This window comes from Acipenser ruthenus, chromosome 6, assembly GCF_902713425.1.
Source record: "Acipenser ruthenus chromosome 6, fAciRut3.2 maternal haplotype, whole genome shotgun sequence".
Taxonomy (NCBI): domain Eukaryota; kingdom Metazoa; phylum Chordata; class Actinopteri; order Acipenseriformes; family Acipenseridae; genus Acipenser; species Acipenser ruthenus.
In genome coordinates, this window is record NC_081194.1 from 70,533,958 (window position 1) to 70,556,406 (window position 22,449).

General features: G+C 37.3%; 1 protein-coding gene across 3 annotated transcripts; it reads left to right on the forward strand.

Moving 5' to 3' along the window:
* Positions 1-1,591: 1,591 nt before the first annotated feature.
* Positions 1,592-11,301, forward strand: LOC117411547 (sterile alpha motif domain-containing protein 12-like). Of its 3 annotated transcripts, none has more exons than XM_034019189.3 (5): positions 1,598-1,747; positions 4,802-4,878; positions 9,505-9,640; positions 9,827-9,967; positions 10,800-11,301. In XM_034019189.3, exons 2-5 carry the CDS (start codon positions 4,849-4,851, stop codon positions 10,817-10,819), a joined length of 327 nt encoding a protein of 108 aa, XP_033875080.3. In that variant the 5' UTR covers positions 1,598-1,747; positions 4,802-4,848; the 3' UTR covers positions 10,820-11,301. The 3 variants fall into 3 exon arrangements, 2 of the variants coding, with proteins under 2 accessions (XP_033875080.3, XP_033875079.3); XM_034019188.3 differs by having other exon boundaries at positions 1,640-1,747; positions 4,799-4,878; XR_009328950.1 differs by lacking the exon at positions 4,802-4,878 and having other exon boundaries at positions 1,592-1,747.
* Positions 11,302-22,449: the final 11,148 nt, after the last annotated feature.

Consider the following 22,449-nt stretch of genomic DNA (forward strand, 5'->3'; position numbering starts at 1 on the left):
TCATTCCTATCTAAAGTTTCCAAGGCAACCCAGAGTGCCAACCAGCTACAATTGCTGCTGTCATACCCTAGCTAGCTTCCTTTTGTACTTGTTAATCCAATCAGCCCAGGTATCTCACCGGCAAAACTGGTATGCCAATAATAAAATGCCCCCCTGGCATTGCGAACGGGGCTGACAATGCTGATTTTGCTTGGATGGCTGATTATTATTATTTTTGTTTATTTAGCAGACACCTTTATCCAAGGCGACTTACCGAGACGAGGGTGTGTGAACTATGCATCAGCTGCAGAGTCACTTACAACTACGTCTCACCCGAAAGACGGAGCACAAGGAGGTTAAGTGACTTGCTCAGGGTCACACAGTGAGTCAGTGGCTGAGCCGAGATTTGGCTACCAAGTTATGGTAATGGTAAATTATCCAAGTATGTCAAAATTAAGAATTCATTCGAAAATGGAATGGAGATTTTCTTTAACTTGATTTTTTTTTTTTTTTTAACGTATCCATTTTCAAACAGCAATAGAAGCCTTGTAAGATGGCTTTACCGTCTGGCATGAGGCTGGTCTGACCAGGCAGGAAAGCCTTCTTCTCCAGGTTCTATTGCTCAATTAATCTATATGTGTCTCTCTGTTACCATCTTCTGGAGAGCAGCAAGATGGAAAGGAAACATGGAGGATATGCAGGCAAAATGAAAAGTGATGGCAAAAAGATAAACTGGGCAGTCTGTGAAAGAATGCGTTTATAGCAGCAAATCACTTAGGAAGGTCACTTTCTTCTCTTCCAAGACTCTACATCTCACCAGAAATATAGCAGTAACCTGGTGATTTACTCTGGAGCTTGCACCTTCCCCCAAATCCTGTTTCAAAGCTACATTGTAGTATTAAAAAAAAAAAAAATGACAGTATGGTATTAGATGCACTGGCATTATTCCTATAAAAAGTTTAATTCAGTTTGTTTTACAATCCACCTTTATGACAATCCATTAAAAAAAAAAAAAAAAAAAAAACTCTACTATTATTTTTTTTGGTTCATTTTGATTCAAAACAATGTTCCAATGATTAATTTGTGAAAAGAAATTATTCAAAGAGAGGTTGTAGAAGTCACAAAATAAATCCTGTGCAATTATGTCATCACAATCAATCATGGGATTAACCAAATGAATAACAAGTCGCTGCTTAAAAAAAAAAGGTGTTGTAAAATTGTTTTATCAAGAATAACATGTTTTTATTGCATACAAGTGACCACTTGTTGTCAATCATCATGGGGATGGTATATTTTAATAACTGGCCAGGGATCACATACATACTCCTGTTTGCAATTGTTAAACCAGGAACTCACCCCGAAGCACACACATCTGCATTTTGTGAACATACTTCCTTGAAATTCCAGCAATAGCCAGTGTTGGTCAGAGCTGGTGTGCAGATGTACCTGTAAAATAACTGGTATGCTGGTTCCATCCATTTCACTGCATATTCTCTCTCCTTCAAGGAATTATTTGTTAACTAAATCTAGACTTTGTAAACCTGGGTATTTCATCACATCACGTTACGGCAACAGCATATCAAATCGCTCATGTTCTGTTTTTCAATTAATACGAGCACTTGGCAAAACACAAAACAGCCTGTACGCCAAAGAAACAATCATTCCAGCAGATGGCGCTCTACTAGATCACCACTAAAGTCGCCAGGTGTGTAAAGAAAGCAGCAGTACGCTTCCGCATGCTGACGACTAAAACATTACGGAAACGCAGGTAAGTTCAAGATGTTATTTTATAGTGACTAGTAAATTATTTAACAGCGATGGCTGGTATGCAGTGCATTGAATAGACATTAAAAAACACATGTTGAAGAAACGCAACAAATGTATAATCTAAAACTTTAGGGTGTGTTGTAATAGTATAGGTGATGGTAGATAGATGTAATAACTTCTGGTATAAGCGTAGCACAGCGTCTGGACTTGGCGTACCAGTCCATTCAAATGACCACATTATAATTGTTTTAGAAAACGGTTATAATATTTTAACAACATCTTTAAAAGTTCTGATTAATGATGTTACTGTGCATACTATAGATTGCGAATAAGAGGTTCATTTATGCAGTAGAACGCTACATTAAACTAGTTTGTATGGTTGTGTCACTGTAATTGTAAAAACAGTTGTTCACATTTCAAGAACCAGGTACACATTCTTAAAAAGGGCACCGATCCTATGTGCCGGTGCTGGTTTCAAAAGCATATGGTGATTAGGCACCAGTTGCAGAATACTTCTGGTGCAGTTGTTTATAAAGGATCACTCGGATGATGATAATTATGATATTAATTAAGGAAGATGAGTTGTATTTTTCTCCTATTCGATTGTTCCTTAATACAAAAAAACCGTCCAACAACTGTACAGTTTTGTATTTCATTTTTGAAAATAAATAAATAAATAAATAAAATAACTAGAATGTTCTGCAGTAAAATATTAACAACATTACACGTGTCGTTGCATATTTCACCGTGAGGTGGTGCAATTGTGTTATAATTATGTTGGATTTAAATGGAAGAAATCCTTCACCTCAGAAAAACAAAACAAAACAAACAAAAAAAACCTTCTATGATGTTTGCTACTACTGTATTACTTTTGTAATATATAAAAAAAAAACTAAAAAAAAACTATTGCACTTCCAAAAACCTTGATATGACATAATTTTGGTTACTAATGAAACACTTGCTTTTAAAGATGAGCAATTAGTGAGCACCCCTGTTGTGTTTGCACTGGGCTGCAGCTGTTAGGAGACCTCAGTGCTGACAGTGAACAGCAATCATTTTGAAACATCTGTGCCACTACATACTAACGGTTATGAGCACTGAATAAAGGACTTCAGGACTTCTTTACAAGCAATTCTTTCATTCTTTTTTAGTAAGAACTTGTCTTCGGGGCGTTCAAGAATAATTTTAGAAAGTCTTCAGAAGGTTGTAATAAAGAGAATCACCTTGGATGTGAACATCTAGGGAAATCACTGTTGCTTTAACAAACCCAGGTTTATGATTTGTGTCGATTTTTATTTATCACCAAGACACACTGCGGTAAGCAGCAGGCGAGGAGGGGAAAGCATCAATTAAATGCGATAGACCCAGATTTTCAAGCTGTTCATCTGGACTAACAGGCAGCAACTACAATTAGATAATGGAATCTGACATTCTAGAAAGTAGTAAGCACATGTCTGGCTGTAGCAGCTGTTTATTGTGACGGTCTGTTGTTACATATGAAAGAGAAACTTTTTGTTTTGGGAGTGCAGTATCATATACAGCACTGGTACTAAATCCTGGCCCACCATATCCATTCCAGTCCAGGTCTTTATTCCAAGCATGTCCCAATAATTAATTCACTAGCAGGTTCAATCTCAGCATGAACTGTTGTAGAACCTGCTTGAGTTCAAACCTGGACTAGACTGAATCTCACAGGCCAGAATTATTATTATTTATTTAATGATTTATTTATTTATGTATTCAGAAGATTTACCCATTGAGGCAGAGGCCTCATTTACAAGAGAGTCCTGTGAGACAATAAAACAAATACAAGCAACACAATGTGTGGTTCAAACTTAGTCAGCAGCCTACAAAAAATAAGCCACATGGTTAATGTTGTGTCAAGATGTAACACAGCTGTTGTGTGGTTACATGATTTTTTTTTTTCTCATCCAGCAACGTGCAAGTGATCTAGTCTGCTAGAAGCGCGATCAGTCCTTATTGTTAAAGGCACAAGAGCATCTGCAAGACGGGCGGGTCGGGTTTTTTCAGTCAGGCGGCAACAGCCACTTCGCCAGGCTGCCCGCCCTGCTGAAAAGGCCTGGGGAGAACCCTGATACAGAAATTGCTTATGGAATCACTGTAGGAATTGGTTGAATTCTGTCTCAAGGGGGGGGAAGACATTTCCCGTTCTGAGCACCAAATACATCAGCAAAGTTGTTGCTCTTGGCAAGTCTCCCATTCAAGTTTAGACTAGATGCAACACTGGGGAGAATTGAGGCTCAAACCAACAACTCTATGGTTGTTATACAGTTGTCTTACCCTTTGTATTAGGGGCAATTTAATAGAGATGGTATACAAATGCTTCATCAAACCAGACCGCCGTCCATATTGGAGACGTGTAAAACTAAACTCATCAGCTGAGAGCTAGAAATGAACTATTTAATGTTTTTACATTGGACACGACTGTTTGGAATTGACACCACTAACTGTCCATAGAGTTATAAAAGAGTAGGACATTAACCAGCTACCCCACTATTTGTCAGTCCTCAGTCTTCCTAAACCTCTTTAAATGGAGACACAGCATTTCTGGAAACCAGATGTACAGTTATTATTATGATTAATGGCTGAGGACTGTCATTTCTACTGTATAGTATGCACCCTGTGTATAATACACATGGCTGAGCATCCCCTGTGTAATTATCCGCACACCTAGGGCTATTGTTGGCAATGTTTTGTGTTGTGCCGTTAAACAGCCTAGACCTGCAGATTTTGGACCATACTGAGTTTGTTGTCCAGTGAATCAGGCAGAGTGCTTCTGAAAGTTCTAAGCTGTGCTGGTATTGTGACATATTTGCACGCGTTGGAACACGCGTTAGCCAGTGAGATTGCACTCTCTAGTCTTGGCATTTTATAAATCATGTTATACAATATTGAATGCTGTTATCCTAGTGTTCTGCACAACCTGTATATAAAATGCAGAAATTAGCAGTGTAAAAGGTGCAGTTACAGTAAATATGACCTTAAAAAATCCCTACATTATTTACTGACTGCTTTCAATTTTTATTTTCAATAGGAATCAGAGAAGCTGTAGTAAGAAGGCAGTCAGTGATTCTTTAACGGATGCAGCACACAAGTGAGCACATGTCACAGGTCAGTAAACGTCACTACTAAAATAGAAATCTAGAACATCAAATGATTCGTCATATCCCCCCTGTACATGATGTCAAAATGTTGAGTGTATATCTTCAAGGGAAGCAGTGAACAATAGATTCTGTAAAAGTATGTGTCCCTGCAGTGAAGTCACAATATAAATCCTTGGTATTTGACCCAGCAACTGTGTCAGATTCCTTCTGTAAAATTGTTTGTGTCTAAATTGTTAACATGAATGTTCTTGTGAAGAAAGCTGTAAGAGAATTGATTTGACCCCTATGTAGATCCTGTTTGCAGTGTTCAAAATGTAATAATTACTTTCTCAAGCTTGACTTTTAGATGGCATGCTGGCTCTGAAGTTAACAAAAGTTAACAGAAACAAAATGCTGACATAAAATCTGATCACATTGCAAAGCAGTCCTCAGAGTCTTCATTTTGCATTTGTCTCCTGTGTGTGTGTGTGTGTGTGTGTGTGTGTGTATAGTAGGGGTTTTAATCTGGACATTTTCTATTGAGCGATTAATCATCCCATCGATTAATCACACCTGTTTGCTAGTGATATGACATTTTCTTTTGAGCTGTACTGCCTGTTTGCATTTCCTACAGCCAAATGCCATGTCTAAAAGAAAAAGATAAAAAATACATCAAGAGCATATATATATATATATTACTGTAAATTACCAGTTGCACTACAACCACGAATACTGTATTTAACAGATCTGTTTTTGTTATACCGTAAGCTTTCAAGTTTCAGACTAACAGGTAACTTACTGAGTACTATTTTATTTCGGTTAGCTGAAGAGAAATGTAGTTTATTACCTGCTATTTTATTTTAGTTAGCTGAAGAAAAAGTACGATATAGCTGGTCATTTTCTGATACAGTTTAAAAGAAATACATTGAATAAAAAGAAAAATTAGTTTTCTTGCGACTAAGATGAAATGAAAACACTGATGAGCAAGTGTTGCTAGTTGCAGTCTTTTGTTCTTTATTCTAAGATCTTGTGACTACTGGGTTTGCCTTCTAGTTGCACTTTTGCCAAGGTATTTTAGAAGTGCCCTCCATCATTTTTCAAGATTTCTTTTTTGTTTTTTGATATCGCAGACAAGATTAATTGATCAATTATGTTTTAAGCGCTCAAAGTCCACAGGTGTGATTAATCGATTAAAGCCCTATATGTGCATATTTTTCCATGTATAAATCATTTAGTGTCTAAAACTGAAAGAAACTCAAAATAAGCCTTTTGATGTAGTCTGCACTGCCAGGTGTTAACGTGTGAGTTGATTTTACACGTAGCAGACTTTAACCTTGCATACAGTAGGTGTGATTGGTCAATTATCACCAATTCAAACATTTTTGTGATGTCACCCTTTGATATTTTAATAGAAGAATTCTCTGAATGACATTTCTAAAGTGGCAGGGGTGGATTTGAAAATAAATGAGGATTAAATTAATCAACAAGTTAATCTGAGTGAGGATCAGATTAATTTATTGGTTAACGAATCCACACTTTAGAATCTTTCGAATCAACGGAAGTGTGGATTTGGAAACAAAACCATGGTAATAAAAAAAAAAAACTAAATCAGCCCTCTCCAATTTACCAAATATGCTTTAATTTACAACTCAAACACAGTTTTATTTATTATTATTATTATTATTTATTTCTTAGCAGACGCCCTTATCCAGGGCGACTTACAATTGTTACAAGATATCACATTATACATTATTTCACATTATACAGATATCACATTATTTTTACATACAATTACCCATTTATACAGTTGGGTTTTTACTGGAGCAATCTAGGTAAAGTACCTTGCTCAAGGGTACAACAGCAGTGTCCCCCACTGGGGATTGAACCCACAACCCTCCGGTCAAGAGTCCAGAGCCCTAACCACTACTCCACACTGCTGCCTAATTAGATTTAATCTAATATGAAATTAATTTAATTTAATTGGGATATTTTATTTACAGCTCAAACAGTTTTTTTTGTAAAAAAAAAAAAAAAGTATATAACACAGAAATTGATAATACAATGTGCAAAGAAAATGTTTGAGGTTTTGCCCATTTCAGTAATTGCAAATGATTTGAAAAGTACACAGTGCATATATTATATAAACAACTGGGTATAAAATTACAGTGCCAAATAATTAAAAGGAAAGGCTTAAAAAAGACTCTAGTCTGTTTACCGAAGACCCATGTATTTCTCTCAGGCAACGCATTGCTTACAGTTCATTTTTTTATGTTGCAAACCACCTCGATTTACTCTTATAAACTCCAAATGAATCTTGTCCTTCCTCAGACAGACTTATACCAGCTTGTAAATTACAGTGCTCTTCCCCGGCCCCCAAAGCACAATGTAGTCCAATCAAGTAAATAAAGGGTATCCACCAGTTTTTGAAGGATGATCGAATCAATAATTCCTCTTGTCCACAAAACCTCTTACTGTTCTTCTGAAATAACCACATTTTTCCAGTATTAGTATTGTTTTAATCTTCAGAACCAATAACGTTTTTAAAATCATAATTCCCCTCTTCATTGCTTCTACCGCCACTGCAAAATGCTTTCTGCATTAAATAGTTTTTCAGATTCAGAGGGAGCCGAACACATTTCACCAACTTCTCTAGCTTTCAGTTTTGCTCCACTAAATCATGCTACTTAACCAATATAAACTAGAATAATCAATTGTCCAATATGATGCTAGTAAACAACTCAGTGTTCAGTCGGCAACAAATCCACAGTTCTTGTGCCCGACGGCACTCGAAGCTGTGAATTTGTTTGCAAATTGCGTTGTTTATCCCTTATGTATTGTACTGTTAGTCACAAAATAAGAAGAGAAAAAAATTGGAATTTAATAAAGGTAGAAATAAAAATAAATATGTCAATGAGTGAAATACAATTAAAATATGGGAATTGTATTTGTAAGAGAAACATATAATCGGATAAAGTTTGAAAATAAGTTATAACTGCTAGTAGGACTAAGTTGAAGGAGAGGTGTGTTATGACCACCACACGCACAGCAATCAGTCTATGGGTCTAAATGAATGTGTCTCACACTTACATAATTGCACACGTAACAGTTATCTTTAGGGTCCACCCAATGTTAAATAGCCCACCGGCGACACAGCCCTTTAACTCTTTTTACTCAGGCACTGTCATTGGAAAAAGGAGATTCAGAGCTGAGGTCCTACTTGTGTATTTATGGTAGATGAATGCAAGTGTTTTGCACTGTTACTGCTGCGCTGTAAGACGGACCTACTCGGTGCAGTAAACAAACATTTTCTGATACTTTTTTTTTTTGTGTGTGTTTGTGGATCAGATGCACGAGACCATAACTGTTTAGGGTTATGTTGCCATGGTTGCCACCGTGCTGGCCATTCAAGCCAAAGTGAACAACCCTATCTTGTGCCACATGATCAAGGTGCCTGGGGTGAATAATTTGAATGTTTTTTTTTGTTTTCTTTCCTTTTGCACATTTTCAATTTTTTTTTTTTTTGGTTGATTTTGGTCCCTTTTGTATATATGGCCATAATTCCTTTATTATCCATTTTGTTCCAAAAAAAATGTCCATGTTTCCTACATGTTGAAGTTTCATTGTAGACCATCAGATTTGAGCTGGCCATGCTAAAATATTTTTTACAAACAGTAAATAATGTTTTTTTTCTGAAAAAGCGTCTCTCTTTTTCTGTGGTTTTTGCTGTCTGTATTGAACAGGGTGAGTTTCAGACTATTTCACTTTTTTTATGAAAGCCTAGTGTGTGCATATTAATTTCATGTATGTCATGTACCTGTAATCTTTATAGTTAAAGTTATAGCCACAAATATAACAACAGTAAAAAAACTGGACCCTACAGTAAATTCCTGAGGGACATTTTCTTATGGTAAAATAATAGATCGAACATATTATTCATTGCCAAGGTTAGGGAGGGAATGATTTAAAAAAAAAAAAAAAAAAAAAAAAAGTGTCATATTAACGTCAAAATTTAGAACCATGCATTATTTAAGTTTTGAAATGTTAAAATATAAACCCCAGGTTAGTGTTTATGATAGACTTGGATTTATGTTATCCAGCATTTTTTTGTCTTTCACTGCATTTTATCAGGAGCCATCTCCACTAGCTCCCGATAAGTGAGATGCAACCCAGGTGCTAAGATTCTTGAGATGGAACCCAGATGCTAAGATTCTTAAAATTCTTAGACACCTAGTGATATTTTCGTATTTTAAATACAGTATATGTTCAATGATAAAAACCAAGGGGAGATGTGCCAGTGAACACTGAAAATAGCTTCATGTAAATATTAATACACTTTTATATTGCTAATTTTTACTTGTTTCCTTTTACCCATCCACACTATAGCTAGATACCTTTCTTTTACAGGTATAGGTAAAGCAAGCTAACTACCAAATACACTACAAGTTTGTATTTCTCTTAAGCCTCAGTTTCAAAATAACAAAACTTAGGACATTTGCAACACAAGTTGTCCTTTTATAGAGGAATATTTATTTCCACCGGAAATTTCAAAACATTCAAATCGGATATGTGTTTGTGTTGAGTGTGTCGTGTGTTTGTGTACAATGGAGAATGTGTTTATTTAAAAAGCTAATGCAAGTATCCTTCTTACATGAAGGACACAGTAACCAGTGTGGACTGCAAAAAGAGAGTCTTCCTCTGGACAGTGCAAGAGGTGCACGCTTGGGTGAGGCTGCAATTCCCTTGCTGTGAGACTTCCTTTCTGCTTGCAATTGTGAATCATGCTATATCAGGTAATCGCTCTGTCTGGTTCAATGTTTATTTTGTTTTTGTGTGTGTTTTGAAAAATGATTTTAGTTATTATTTTAATGTAGTTTTTATCCGGTCATCCAATGTGTCAGCTGTAGTTGGTGTCAGTGAAGTAGCAACACAACATGTTGATGGAATGAATTAACGTTTGAAAACCATACAACTCACAGGCCGTGCACTTCTGAGACTGACAGACAGCAAGCTAGAAAGAATGGGGATTGTGCAGGAGCAGCAGCGGCATGACATTCTACAAGAGGTGCTTCCATTGCGAGTCAGGGAAGAGCTGGATAATCTGAATGAAATAGTCTCCGGTAAGAGGAGGTTTACAAGGGCAATTGGGGCGCTCTTTCTGACCTTTGTTCATACCTTTAGCCTTAGAACTGTTTGAAATGATTATGTAGTTTAGATAAAAAGAGCAAATTGAACAAGATGGAGAGAGAGGGAGGGAGGGGTATTAGCTGTGAAGACCCGTTAGAAACTGGGCATTGAAGGATAATGTGCGACAGTATCTCAACAGTTTCATAGTATCATGTATGTTTTAAAGTATTGCAAATGTTTTTTTAGTTATAAAAAAATAAAACTTTCCAGTGATGACAATATAAAACTGTTATAGACTGTTTATATAGCTGAAACACATATAGTGAGCGACATACACATTTGTTGGGGAACAGTAAACAAAGATGATGCTGTGCTGGGTAACTGGAGCTGAACTGACAAACTGCAGTCCCAAAATGCAGGGAATGGAACTTGCATTAGCAACTATACTGATGAGCCTGTCTGAATTGTTTTCTGTACAGTAGGCATATCATTTTATATATTGTGGGGTATTTGTTGCCTTTATTCATATCCATTGATGTGCTTTTGGGGACATTTATAAATTCCATATTTATAATGCTTTAGGATTTGCAAATGAGTGTGAGTGTGTTCTTTACATTAACTTCTTGATTCAGCAGTGATAGCAGTCCTTTTTTTCAATGCTGCCCTAAACATTTAAAGTTAGTCAGGAGAATGTTAGTGTCAGAACTGTATAAGTATATTGATAGCTACTGCTCAACCTCCCTCTGCATTTTGATGTTGCAGTTTGATTATAAAAGAAATATTTTTATTATAACTCGCTTCATTTTTCATGTCTTTTTCTTTCAGAATGTTTCTTTACACTGTGAAGGTGGAGAGTTTGTCCCAAAGCTGAAAATATTAACCCTTGAATCACCGCCCTGGAATTCTACAAGCTTAACAACTGTTTGATGCACTTTGTAGCTTTCTCCATTCTTCAATAGCACAGTTTTCAGCTTTCAGCAACTGGGATTTGCATAGCGTTTATTGATACATTGTTTTGAGGCTGGTTTATGTAATTGCTACACAAATACTAACAAATGGAGTAAAATCCCACATAACAAATGAAGTGCATCCTGCGGCTAGACATAATGCCATTATCACAGATAAAGCAGTGACTTGGGATGGGTAATGGTTAGGTCCCTGGTGGTTACCGTATTTGGTTACAATTTAGAAAATAGCTATATGTTACTTTTATCTGGCAAAGAATATGAGTGGACCAAATGAAAAAGCTTGTGTGTATGTACAAGTGGGAGGGGTGGCTATGAAATATAATTTAAAAAATAAATAAATTAAGTTATAAATAAGTGCATTTCCTTTTGTTTTTTGGTTATATGCACACTTTTCCTTCTGATTTTGGCTTTGACTCTTGCTTACCAACTCTGCCATGAAGGCAGGATGGAGACAGCTTTTGACTTTGGACAATGCAGAGAGAAGCACAGCATTTGGACAGAGCAGCTGCAGGTATTTAAATCCCCACTGCACACACACACTTTTCATCTAACCATTCTGAGAGACTGACTTGTGCTTGGAACTGTCTCGTTCCATCATTTAGAACAAACAGCTGAGACGTGGACTCCCATTTATTTAGATACTTCTTGTATAACAATCTGCGTAACCTGCAATTTTCTTTTTATATTTTATTTGTTTATTTTGGAGCTTGTCAATCAACTAGAGACGGGGCTAGAGAAAGATACTGATATCTCCACAAAACTCTACAAGTGCACCTGAATCCTGACCTGAAAAGCCATTCCGCCTGGTGGGGTGGTTGCACCGAATTAAAGAGTGTGATTAATAACCTGTTTCAGAGGTGCAAGGCACTTGATTTCCTCCTTTTCAGGGCAGCGGTGCATCAAGAAACTGCTGACTCACATAAAATGTAAATATACCTCGGGGAGAGACACTTAATCATAGCTGACAGAAAGAGGGCTGCTGAATACTCAGAAGATTAGGAAATCAGGCTTTTATTATGGAATTGTGCTCTGAAAAGTCAGTGTAAGCTAAAATTCAAACATACATTTATTTATTTATTTTTTTAAATAATAACACAAAAATGTCCATGCATTTCAAAAATTACATGAGCTGCTTGCACCGAGTCTACAAAAGGTTTTTAATGCGTGACATAATTCATTTTTGGATCAATGGAAATTGCTACACACTGTAAATATAATCTACCTTCCTGTTCTTCTTTCCCTGGATATTTAGCTGGCCTTTTTTGTGCAGATTTTATATATATATACACTACCGGTCAAAAGTTTTAGAACACCCCCATTTTTCCAGTTTTTATTGAAATTTAAGCAGTTCAAGTCCAGTGAATAACCTGAAATGGTACAAAGGTAAGCGGTAAACTGCCAGAGGTTAAAAAAAAAAGTTTAGGTTACCAAAAACTGAAAAATAATGTACATTTCAGAGTTATACAAAAAGGCCTTTTTCATGGGAACAAGTAATGGGTTAACAACTTACAGCTGTTCTGCAGCAATGGAAGTAAATTAAGCCTTGAAAGTTGATGCTAACAATTCCTACAGGTGTCCCAACTTTTGTTGATTACTTACAAACCCTCTGTCTGTATGAAAGCAGTGTTGGAACAGACTGTGTTACTACACCCTCTTAAGCATTATTTGGACAGTATTGTACTGCAGGAAGTAGTATATTGCTCTCATAATGGCGAGAAAAAGGCAATTAACAAAGGAAGACAGACAGACAGACCATTATAACCCTTAAAAGTGTAGGTCTTTCCTTTAGAGAAATTGCAAAGAAAGCCAAGGTGTCAGTGAGTACAGTTTCCTACACCATCAAAAGGCACTTGGAAACTGGAGGAAACTGACAGGAAGAGGTCTGGCAGACCCAAAGCCACAACAGAATCAGAAGACAAATTTCTGAGAGTCAACAGCTTGCGTGATAGGCAGCTCACAGGACAACAGCTTCAAGCACAGCTTAACACTGGTCAAAGTAAGCAAGTCTCAGTTTCAACTGTGAAGAGAAGACTTCGAGCTGCAGGTTTGACAGGTTGAGTGGCAGTAAGAAAGCCATTGCTAAGATGGCAAAATAAGAAAAAGAGGCTTGCCTGGGCCATGAAGCACCGCCAGTGGACTACTGAAGACTGGAAGAAGGTCTTATGGACCAATGAATCAAAATTTGAAATCTTCGGTTCATCACGCAGGGTTTTTGTATGCCGTCGAGTAGGCGAAAGGATGGTTCCTCGGTGTGTGACACCAACTGTCAAACATGGAGGAGGAAGCGTGATGGTCTGGGGCTCTTTTGCTGGATCCAGAGTCGGCGACTTGCACAGAGTGAGTGGCACCCTGAACCAAAACTGCTACCACAGCATTTTGCAGCGCCATGCAATACCCTCTGGTATACGCCTAGTTGGTCAGGGGTTCATCCTACAGCAAGATAATGACCCAAAACATACCTCCAGGCTATGTCAGAACTACCTTAGAAGAAAAGAACAAGACGGTATGCTTCAAATCATGGACTGGCCAGCACAGTCTCCAGACTTAAACCCCATCGAGCTGGTTTGGGATGAACTGGACAGAAGGGTGAAAGCAAAGCAACCTACAAGTGCAACACATTTGTGGGAACTTCTGCAACAGTTTTGGGAAGAACTTTCCGAACAATATTTGATTTCCATTGTAGAAAGAATGCCACGAGTGTGTTCGGCTGTTATATCTGCAAAAGGTGGCTACTTTGATGAGTCAAAAATTTAGATTAAATTTTGTTAAACAAAACGATTCCATGATTTCTTTTTTATCTCCAATTGTTTATTTGTTCTATGCTTTAATTTCAGAGTACATTGAGACATTAAACTGCGTAAATTTCAATAAAAACTGGAAAAATGGAGGTGTTCTAAAACTTTTGACCGGTAGTGTATATATATATATATATATATATATATATATATATATATATATATATACAGTACTGTGCAAAAGTTTTAGGCAGGTGTGAAAAAATACTGTAAAGTAAGAATGCTTTCATAAATAGACATGTTAATAGATTATATTTATCAATTAACTAAATGCAAAGTGAGTGAACAGAAGAAAAATCTAAATCAAATCCATATTTGGTGTGACCACCCTTTGCCTTCAAAACAGCATCAATTCTTCTAGGTACACTTGCACAAAGTCAGGGATTTTGTAGGCATATAGTCAGGTGTATGATTAAACAATTATACCAAACAGGTGCTAATGATCATCAATTCAATATGTAGGTTGAAACACAATCATTAACTGAAACAAAAACAGCTGTGTAGGAGGAATAAAACTGGGTGAGGAACAGCCAAACTCAGCTAACAAGGTGAGGTTGCTGAAGACAGTTTACTGTCAAAAGTCATACACCATGGCAAGACTGAGCACAGCAACAAGACACAAGGTAGTTATACTGCATCAGCAAGGTCTCTCCCAGGCAGAAATTTCAAGGCAGACAGGGGTTTCCAGATGTGCTGTCCAAGCTCTTTTGAAGAAGCACAAAGAAACGGGCAACGTTAAGGACCGTAGACGCAGTGGTCGGCCAAGGAAACTTACTGCAGCAGATGAAAGACACATCATGCTTACTTCCCTTCGCAATCGGAAGATGTCCAGCAGTGCCATCAGCTCAGAATTGGCAGAAAACAGTGGGACCCTGGTACACCCATCTACTGTCCGGAGAAGTCTGGTCAGAAGTGGCCTTCATGGAAGACTTGCGGCCAAAAAGCCATACCTCCAACGTGGAAACAAGGCCAAGCGACTCAACTATGCACGAAAACACAGGAACTGGGGTGCAGAAAAATGGCAGCAGGTGCTCTGGACTGATAAGTCAAAATTTGAAATATTTGGCTGTAGCAGAAGGCAGTTTGTTCGCCGAAGGGCTGGAGAGCGGTACACGAATGAGTGTCTGCAGGCAACAGTGAAGCATGGTGGAGGTTCCTTGCAAGTTTGGGGCTGCATTTCTGCAAATGGAGTTGGGGATTTGGTCAGAATTAATGGTCTCCTCAATGCTGAGAAGTACAGGCAGATACTTATCCATCATGCAATACCATCAGGGAGGCATCTGATTGGCCCCAAATTTATTCTGCAGCATGACAACGACCCCAAACATACAGCGAAAGTCATTAAGAACTATCTTCAGCGTAAAGAAGAACAAGGAGTCCTGGAAGGGATGGTATGGCCCCCACAGAGCCCTGATCTCAACATCATCGAGTCTGTCTGGGATTACATGAAGAGAGAGAAGCAACTGAGGCTGCCTAAATCCACAGAAGAACTGTGGTTAGTTCTCCAAGATGTCTGGGCCAACCTACCTGCCGAGTTCCTTCAAAAACTGTGTGCAAGTGTACCTAGAAGAATTGATGCTGTTTTGAAGGCAAAGGGTGGTCACACCAAATAATGATTTGATGTAGATTTTTCTTCTGTTCACTCACTTTGCATTTCGTTAATTGATAAATATAAACTATTAATATGTCTATTTTTGAAAGCATTCTTACTTTACAGCATTTTTTCACACCTGCCTAAAACTTTTGCACAGTACTGTATATATATATATATATATATATATATATATATATATATATATATATATATATAGCATTATTAAATGTACCCCCATTCCCGTCATCCTTCTTTTATAAAACGTGATGGTAGCTACACTACTATACAATTGTGTGGTTATGGTGTGTGCTTACCATTAAATATATTAACCTATTTTACGCTTAGTTTTTTTCTGCTCAATTATTTTTTTTTACAATTATTGTTGTACAGTAAACAATACCATTTCACTTTGAGGTAAAGGAACTAAAGATTTTTTTCAGTCCAATTTATCACTGCAGTCGCTGTAATATCATAGTAAGCATGAAAGTATGCTCACTCGCTTTGATGAGAGGAAAGACCAAACCCCCTAACCAGGTTAGTTGGGGAAATTAAACCTCTGGGAATCCATAGCTAGACAGACCGCCCCTTCCTCCAGGCAGCTAGCAAATGGTCTTATATAATGTACAAAATAGCTCAATTCAAAGGGATTCTCAGGATTAGCTTGGCCAAGTCCCCCCCCCCCCCCCCCCATGTATGAATACAGTTTTGAATAATAAAAGGACATTTTTTAACACGTCTTATAACACAGTTATTTAAACCCTGTTGATAAATATTGCATACACCTGAAAGCAATAATAAAAATAGGCCTTTTAAACATAATTTAATTCAGCACATTCTTGTGACATAAATGTGTTAATTACAAGGACAATTGAGATGCTATAGTAATTATTTTAATTATAGCTAGGAATAAAGAATGTTTGTTGAACTGCTTTATATGCAACATTTAATTAATATTTTAATTTGTATTCATCTTTTAAAAAAAAAAAAAATCTGTACAGTGGCAATTATTTTCTACACCTTTTATTTCACTGTTATATTTAAACACCCTCATGTAAAAATCCTAATTAAATAGATAATACATTTAATTGATTGCAGTAAACATATTCATCATTAAGTTTATAGCGTTTATATTGCAATTGAGATTAATTTAGTCTTGTATAGACATCAGCTGTTGAAAACCAGAGCTTTTTATTTTTTTTATTTCAATGTTTTATGTGTGTGTGTGTGTGTGTGTGTGTGTGTGTGTGTGTGTGTGTGTGTGTGTGTGTGTGTGTGTGTGTGTGTGTATATATACATATACAGACGTGCTCAAATTTGTTGGTACCCCTCCACAAAAAACAAAGAATGCACAATTTTCTCTGAAATAACTTGAAACTGACAAAAGTAATTGGCATCCACCATTGTTTATTCCATATTTAATAGAAATCAGACTTTGCTTTTGATTTTTTATTCAACATAATATTGTAAATAAGAAAACAAATGAAAATGGCATGGACAAAAATGATGGGACCGCTAACCTAATATTTTGTTGCACAACCTTTAGAGGCAATCACTGCAATCAAACGTTTTCTGTAGCTCTCAATGAGACTTCTGCACCTGTTAACAGGTAGTTTGGCCCACTCTTCCTGAGCAAACTGCTCCAGCTGTCTCAGGTTTGATGGGTGCCTTCTCCAGACTGCAGGTTTCAGCTCTTTCCGTAGATGTTCGATAGGATTCAGATCAGGACTCATAGAAGGCCACTTCAGAATAGTCCAATGTTTTGTTCTTTTCCATTCTTGGGTGCTTTTAGCTGTGTGTTTTGGGTCATTATCCTGTTGGAGGACCCATGATCTGCGACTGAGACAGAGCTTTCTGACACTGGGCAGTACGTTTTGCTCCAGAATGCCTTGATAGTCTTGAGATTTCATTGTGCCCTGCACAGATTCAAGGCACGCTGTGCCAGGCGCAGCAAAGCAGCCCCAAAACATAACCGAGCCTCCTCCATGTTTCACTGTAGGTATGGTGTTCTTTTCTTTTAAAGCTTCATTTTTTCGTCTGTGAACATAGAGCTGATGTGACTTGCCAAAAAGCTCTAGTTTTGACTCATCTGTCCAAAGGACATTCTCCCAGAAGGATTGTGGCTTGTCAATATGCATTTTAGCAAATTCCAGTCTGGCTTTTTTGTTTTTCTGTCAGAAGTGGAGTCCTCCTGGGTCTTCTTCCATGGAGCCCACTTTCGCTCAAAAAGCGATGGATGGTGCGATCAGAAACTGGCATACCTTCACCTTGGAGTTCAGCTTGTATCTCTTTGGCAGTTATCCTTGGTTCTTTTCCTACCATTCACACTATCCTTCTCTTCAATCTGGGGTCGATTTTCCTCTTGCGGCCGCGCCCAGGGAGGTTGGCTACAATTCCATGGACCTTAAAGTTCTTAATAATATTTGCAACTGTTGTCACAGGAACATCAAGCTGCTTGGAGATGGTCTTGTAGCCTTTACCTTTACCATGCTTGTCTATTATTTTCTTTCTGATCTCCTCAGACAACTCTCTCCTTTGCTTTCTCTGGTCCATGTTCAGTGTGGTGCACACAATGATACCAAACAGCACAGTGACTACTTTTCTCCATTTAAATAGGCTGAATGACTGATTACAAGATTGGAGACATGTGTGATACTAATTAAAGAAACTAATTAGTTTGAAATATCACATTATTTATTATCTTTTCTAAGGGGTACCAACAAATGTGTTCAGGCCATTTTAGAATATCTTTGTAGAATAAGCAATAATTCATCTCTTTTCACAGCTTCTTTGCCTTATTCTATGACATACCAAAGGCATGCAAGTATACATGATAAAATAGCTTTTAATTTCATCACTTTTCAGGAGGAATGAAGCATTATTTCAATGAGCTGTAAGGGTACCAACAAATTTGAGCACGTCTGTATATATATATATATATATATATATATATATATATATATATATATATATATATATGGAATACAATACATTTTCAACTGGTTAAGAAATGTAGTAGATGCGACCACTCGTCAGTCCTAATAGTAACATTAGCTTTAGAGCATCAGAGAAGTGGGTTAAATTTATCTGTCCCCAAAGACTTGTTTCACTGCTCACAGAAGCAGTGATGTTGAGAACAAATGCTATAGATTTGCTATTTTATCAGAGATTGTATTAAACCACGAATAAGGTTCTATGACCCTGTTCACACTACTGTGCTGGCCCAGGGCTGCCGCATATTTAGGTCTGCAACCCCATTCACATCTGCTGTTCAAGGTGCCTTTGCGCGTTTACATATGTGACTAAAATGGCCTAAAAAGTGGCGAATTGTTTTTTTTTTTTTTTTTTTTTTTAATGGAACGATAGCCTGCACTCAGAATGGAAGAGCTACCAGGATATACAGTAATCCTTGATTTGTAGCAGATGTTTCTTATTAATATATCTTTTTTCAATGCAGCACAGTAGCAATTTTATGGTATATATTTAAAAAAAAAAAAAAACATTATTGATTATTTTGACTTAATGTTATGGTGTGTAACGGGGTGACGGTCCGAGCTTAACCCCACCCGCAATCACATTATTCTCTCAAGAACACAGAGGTATTAGAACGCAGGAAACAGCAACTTGCTAGTGTTCAGAGGTAGAAGTGTTTATGTTCATAATGGATACTTCACACAGATTGCAATTGACTAACAGGTTGTACATAAAACTGACATTCACAAGACAAGCATATGACTGACCACCTAATACTACTGCTCCCTCCTAAGGAAAGGCACGGCATTAAATAATAATGAATTAATTGTCCAATAACCAAGGCAGAGTCTGCAGGTGAAACCAGTGCTGCCAGATCAGAGGTTTTCCCTCCAGGTCTTACGTTTCTGTCAGGGCAATCTGGAGGTAGGAAATGGGCAGAGGTACAATTTTAGGGGATTTTCTCAATTAAAATTGAACTAAAACACAGTGTGATTTATTTATTTATTTTTGTATGTTTTTTTTTTTTTTTAATTTCAATATTACCAACTAAATTGCTCTGCAAAGTTCGTAATAGATGGCACACTCCATTTTAACAGGGAAAAAAAGTGGAAAGCAAAATTACTTGAGTGACCATCAATATTTCTCTCTAATGGTGTTAATTACTTTAGATCATATGAAAAGGCAAATCAAATAAATAGATGTGAATTGTTGAGTGTAATAATACAAGCAATTACTGCATTGGATTTTAGATCCTGTATGGCATCAAAGACAAACGAGAAGTGTGTATCACACTGTACTTTTATCACACAGCTTTATGATTCCAGATTTACAAACTGAAATAAAAGTCAAAAATAAAAATTAAAAAAAATAATGAAGAAAGATTTACTAGTCACATCAAACAGTGCTGTGTTGGGTTAGGACACTACTGTTAATTTACTGTTAGAACTAAGATTCTATTAGCATCAGTAAATGTATTAAAATTACACAAACTAGTTAAAATATAAAATGAAGATTCTACTCACTTTGCTATTTATAAATATATAACATTTACGCAGGCTTCACAGTGCATTCTGGTAGCCATGTTGTAAAGACTAATCCATTGATTTGGCATTTACTGTACACATTTTCCAACTGCTGTAGTAACATAATAATATACACTAGAAAAAATAGTGTACAGGCTACAGGACACTGAAACAAGTTGTAATTGGCATGCCTATAATGCCAGTACAATGTCTAACTAGACTTCAGTAGACTCCACAAAATAAGGCAGAAACGTGAAAAATAATTGGCTAAACTATAGAGCAGATGAAGACATCATGGCGAAAAAAGGAACATAGTTCACAGCTGAGCCAAGCTATGAAGGGCAATACATTAGTAAGACCGACTTGTTATGCTTCTCTAACACTGTGATTAATTTACTATAAAGATATTAAATCATTTAAACAAATCAATATAAAAAAACTTGGAAAAGAGTACAACAGCACTACCATGCAAGCTTAGGGATGGTCTGTACATACTGTACTGTTCCTATCTCACCATCGCATCTTTTCTTCCTTGTGAAGAAAAAAAATATTACGCTTTGCAATGATGTTTACCCATTATCGCAAGGCAAGCTTTTCCTTCTGGGGTCCAAGATTTAACAGTCGAAACTACTAATCACCACGTTGAGCTTTATAGGTAAGCAGGCAGTACTGTATGCTGACAAGGGTTAATGGACTTGGGCAGCAAACGTATCAATTAAGTTTTATGGTGAATGGTTTCACAAGCAGTAGTAATGTCAATTAGAAACTTTTTTTGTAGGTGATCCAGTCACAAGTGATGCTCAGATGTTTTCTTTTGTTTGCCCCTGTGGCAAAGTGGTAATTAGTGCGCAGGTGGAGTGCAGGTGCAGTAATCCAATGATACAAACAGACAACACAGTACGGGTGAAATGGTTTGTTTTATTTATAATCCAAAAGTCTGGTGACCAAGCAGGAAATAATAAAGAGCTTGCAATACACAGCAATGTGTATTGCACAGTAATGGTAAAGGGTTGCAGTCCTCTAAATAATAAACACAATTAGACACAAACACGGTCACAAGTCCAAAGTGAGTGCTGTAGTGCTTGTGTTGAAGTACAGTTTATTACGTGCAACAGTGATGAACAAGTAATGCAGTTTTGTCCGGGTTTAGTGCTGGCCGTGGGCGACAGCTCTTGATCATGTTAGCCGTCTAGTCTAGTGAACAATGAACAATAACAGAGTTTTAAACAGATAAACAAACAAAACACTCACGGTTCACTAGAACAATACACAGGTCCTTCCGGTATCAGCGTAACCATAAATAAAGGAACAGATCACATTACTATGTCCCCTTATATACCGTCAACCATGACCCCTTGGTTGACGAGTGCAATCGCTCCTCCAATCCGCGGATGCCACACCGTTTCCCTTCCGGGTCAATGATTTAGTGTACCGTAGCTCCGCCCCCTTTCTAGATGGACAACTTCTGCTGAACCCTGGGAATGAATTGTCGGGCCATCCAGTCCAGGGTACTCTGTTCCCTTTACACAGCACCCTCTAACAGTAAGAATCATTCGATCTCAGTCACAGCCCCCTGTTGAAAAAGTTATTTACCAATAAATTATAGAAATATAAGAAACACCAATGCTTGCCTGCTTCTTAGTAGCTGATTGATCTCAATTCAAGTTTGGTCTTATAGAATCCCAATGATTTAGTATCAACAACATGGTTAGGTAACCAATTCCATACACTCACCACTTTCTAAGTCTCCACTTAGTCTCCAACAGTGTAATCTTGGTTATATGATATATATATTTTATTGTAAAAACAGGAAATAAAATGAATACTACAAACATGTGACTTCTATAAAAAAAAACCTTCATCTGCAATGCACTGCAGCCATAATAAGTTCTGGTTGTGATGTGGTCGTTCCACTGAACCCCACTTTGAGAGTCTCTGGGTTAGGATGTCATTAAATACTTTAACCAGAGCTGTTTTGGTGCTCTGGAGGTCTGAAGTGAGATTGAAAGTGATTTTAAATTGGTGAGAAAAATGAAATCTAAGTGGAGTTGTTTAGCTTCCTGCACTCAGTTAAAATGTATACTAACTGACTACTCTGTCACAGATCCTCTCAGAGAAACCTCTGCAGAAACCCTGCTTAGTGATCAAATTAACAAGGCAAGCAAACTTTAGTATTTCTCAGGACATTTAGTACATCAACAAATTGGGCTCATGCTGCCTGTGATTAATGTGGTCTAATTGGCAAGTCAACCATGCATGTAGTTAAACTTTCACTTCAGGTAAGAAAAAAAAAAGGATTCATGATGGAAGGAAGCAATCAACAAGATGTTACTACTTTTATTAGCATAGAGAGAACCAAGGCCTGGTCGGTGAAATATCTCCAGGTTGAAGAGCATGCCTGTGTTAGTGAACAGTCCCATTTGTCAAGACAAATGAGATACACGGGTCTAGCTAATGGGCAAGCTGCCAGTGAGGCCAAAGTACCATGTAGTTTATTACCAGGGTGAAGAAAATTAGTTTTCTCTGAAAAAGACGGCACAGGCAATTTATTTTACTGACATCAATGGACCTTTGGCAGTTGACTTATCTTTGGTGTACGAGAATGGATTGCACAGAAACATCTGC

Coding starts and splice junctions, on each gene's coding strand:
- LOC117411547 (XM_034019189.3), top strand. CDS start 4,849: ATGCAGCACACAAGTGAGCACATGTCACAG. Junction 4,879..9,504: donor CAAGTGAGCACATGTCACAG/GTCAGTAAACGT, acceptor TCTTACATGAAG/GACACAGTAACCAGTGTGGA. Junction 9,641..9,826: donor TGTGAATCATGCTATATCAG/GTAATCGCTCTG, acceptor TACAACTCACAG/GCCGTGCACTTCTGAGACTG.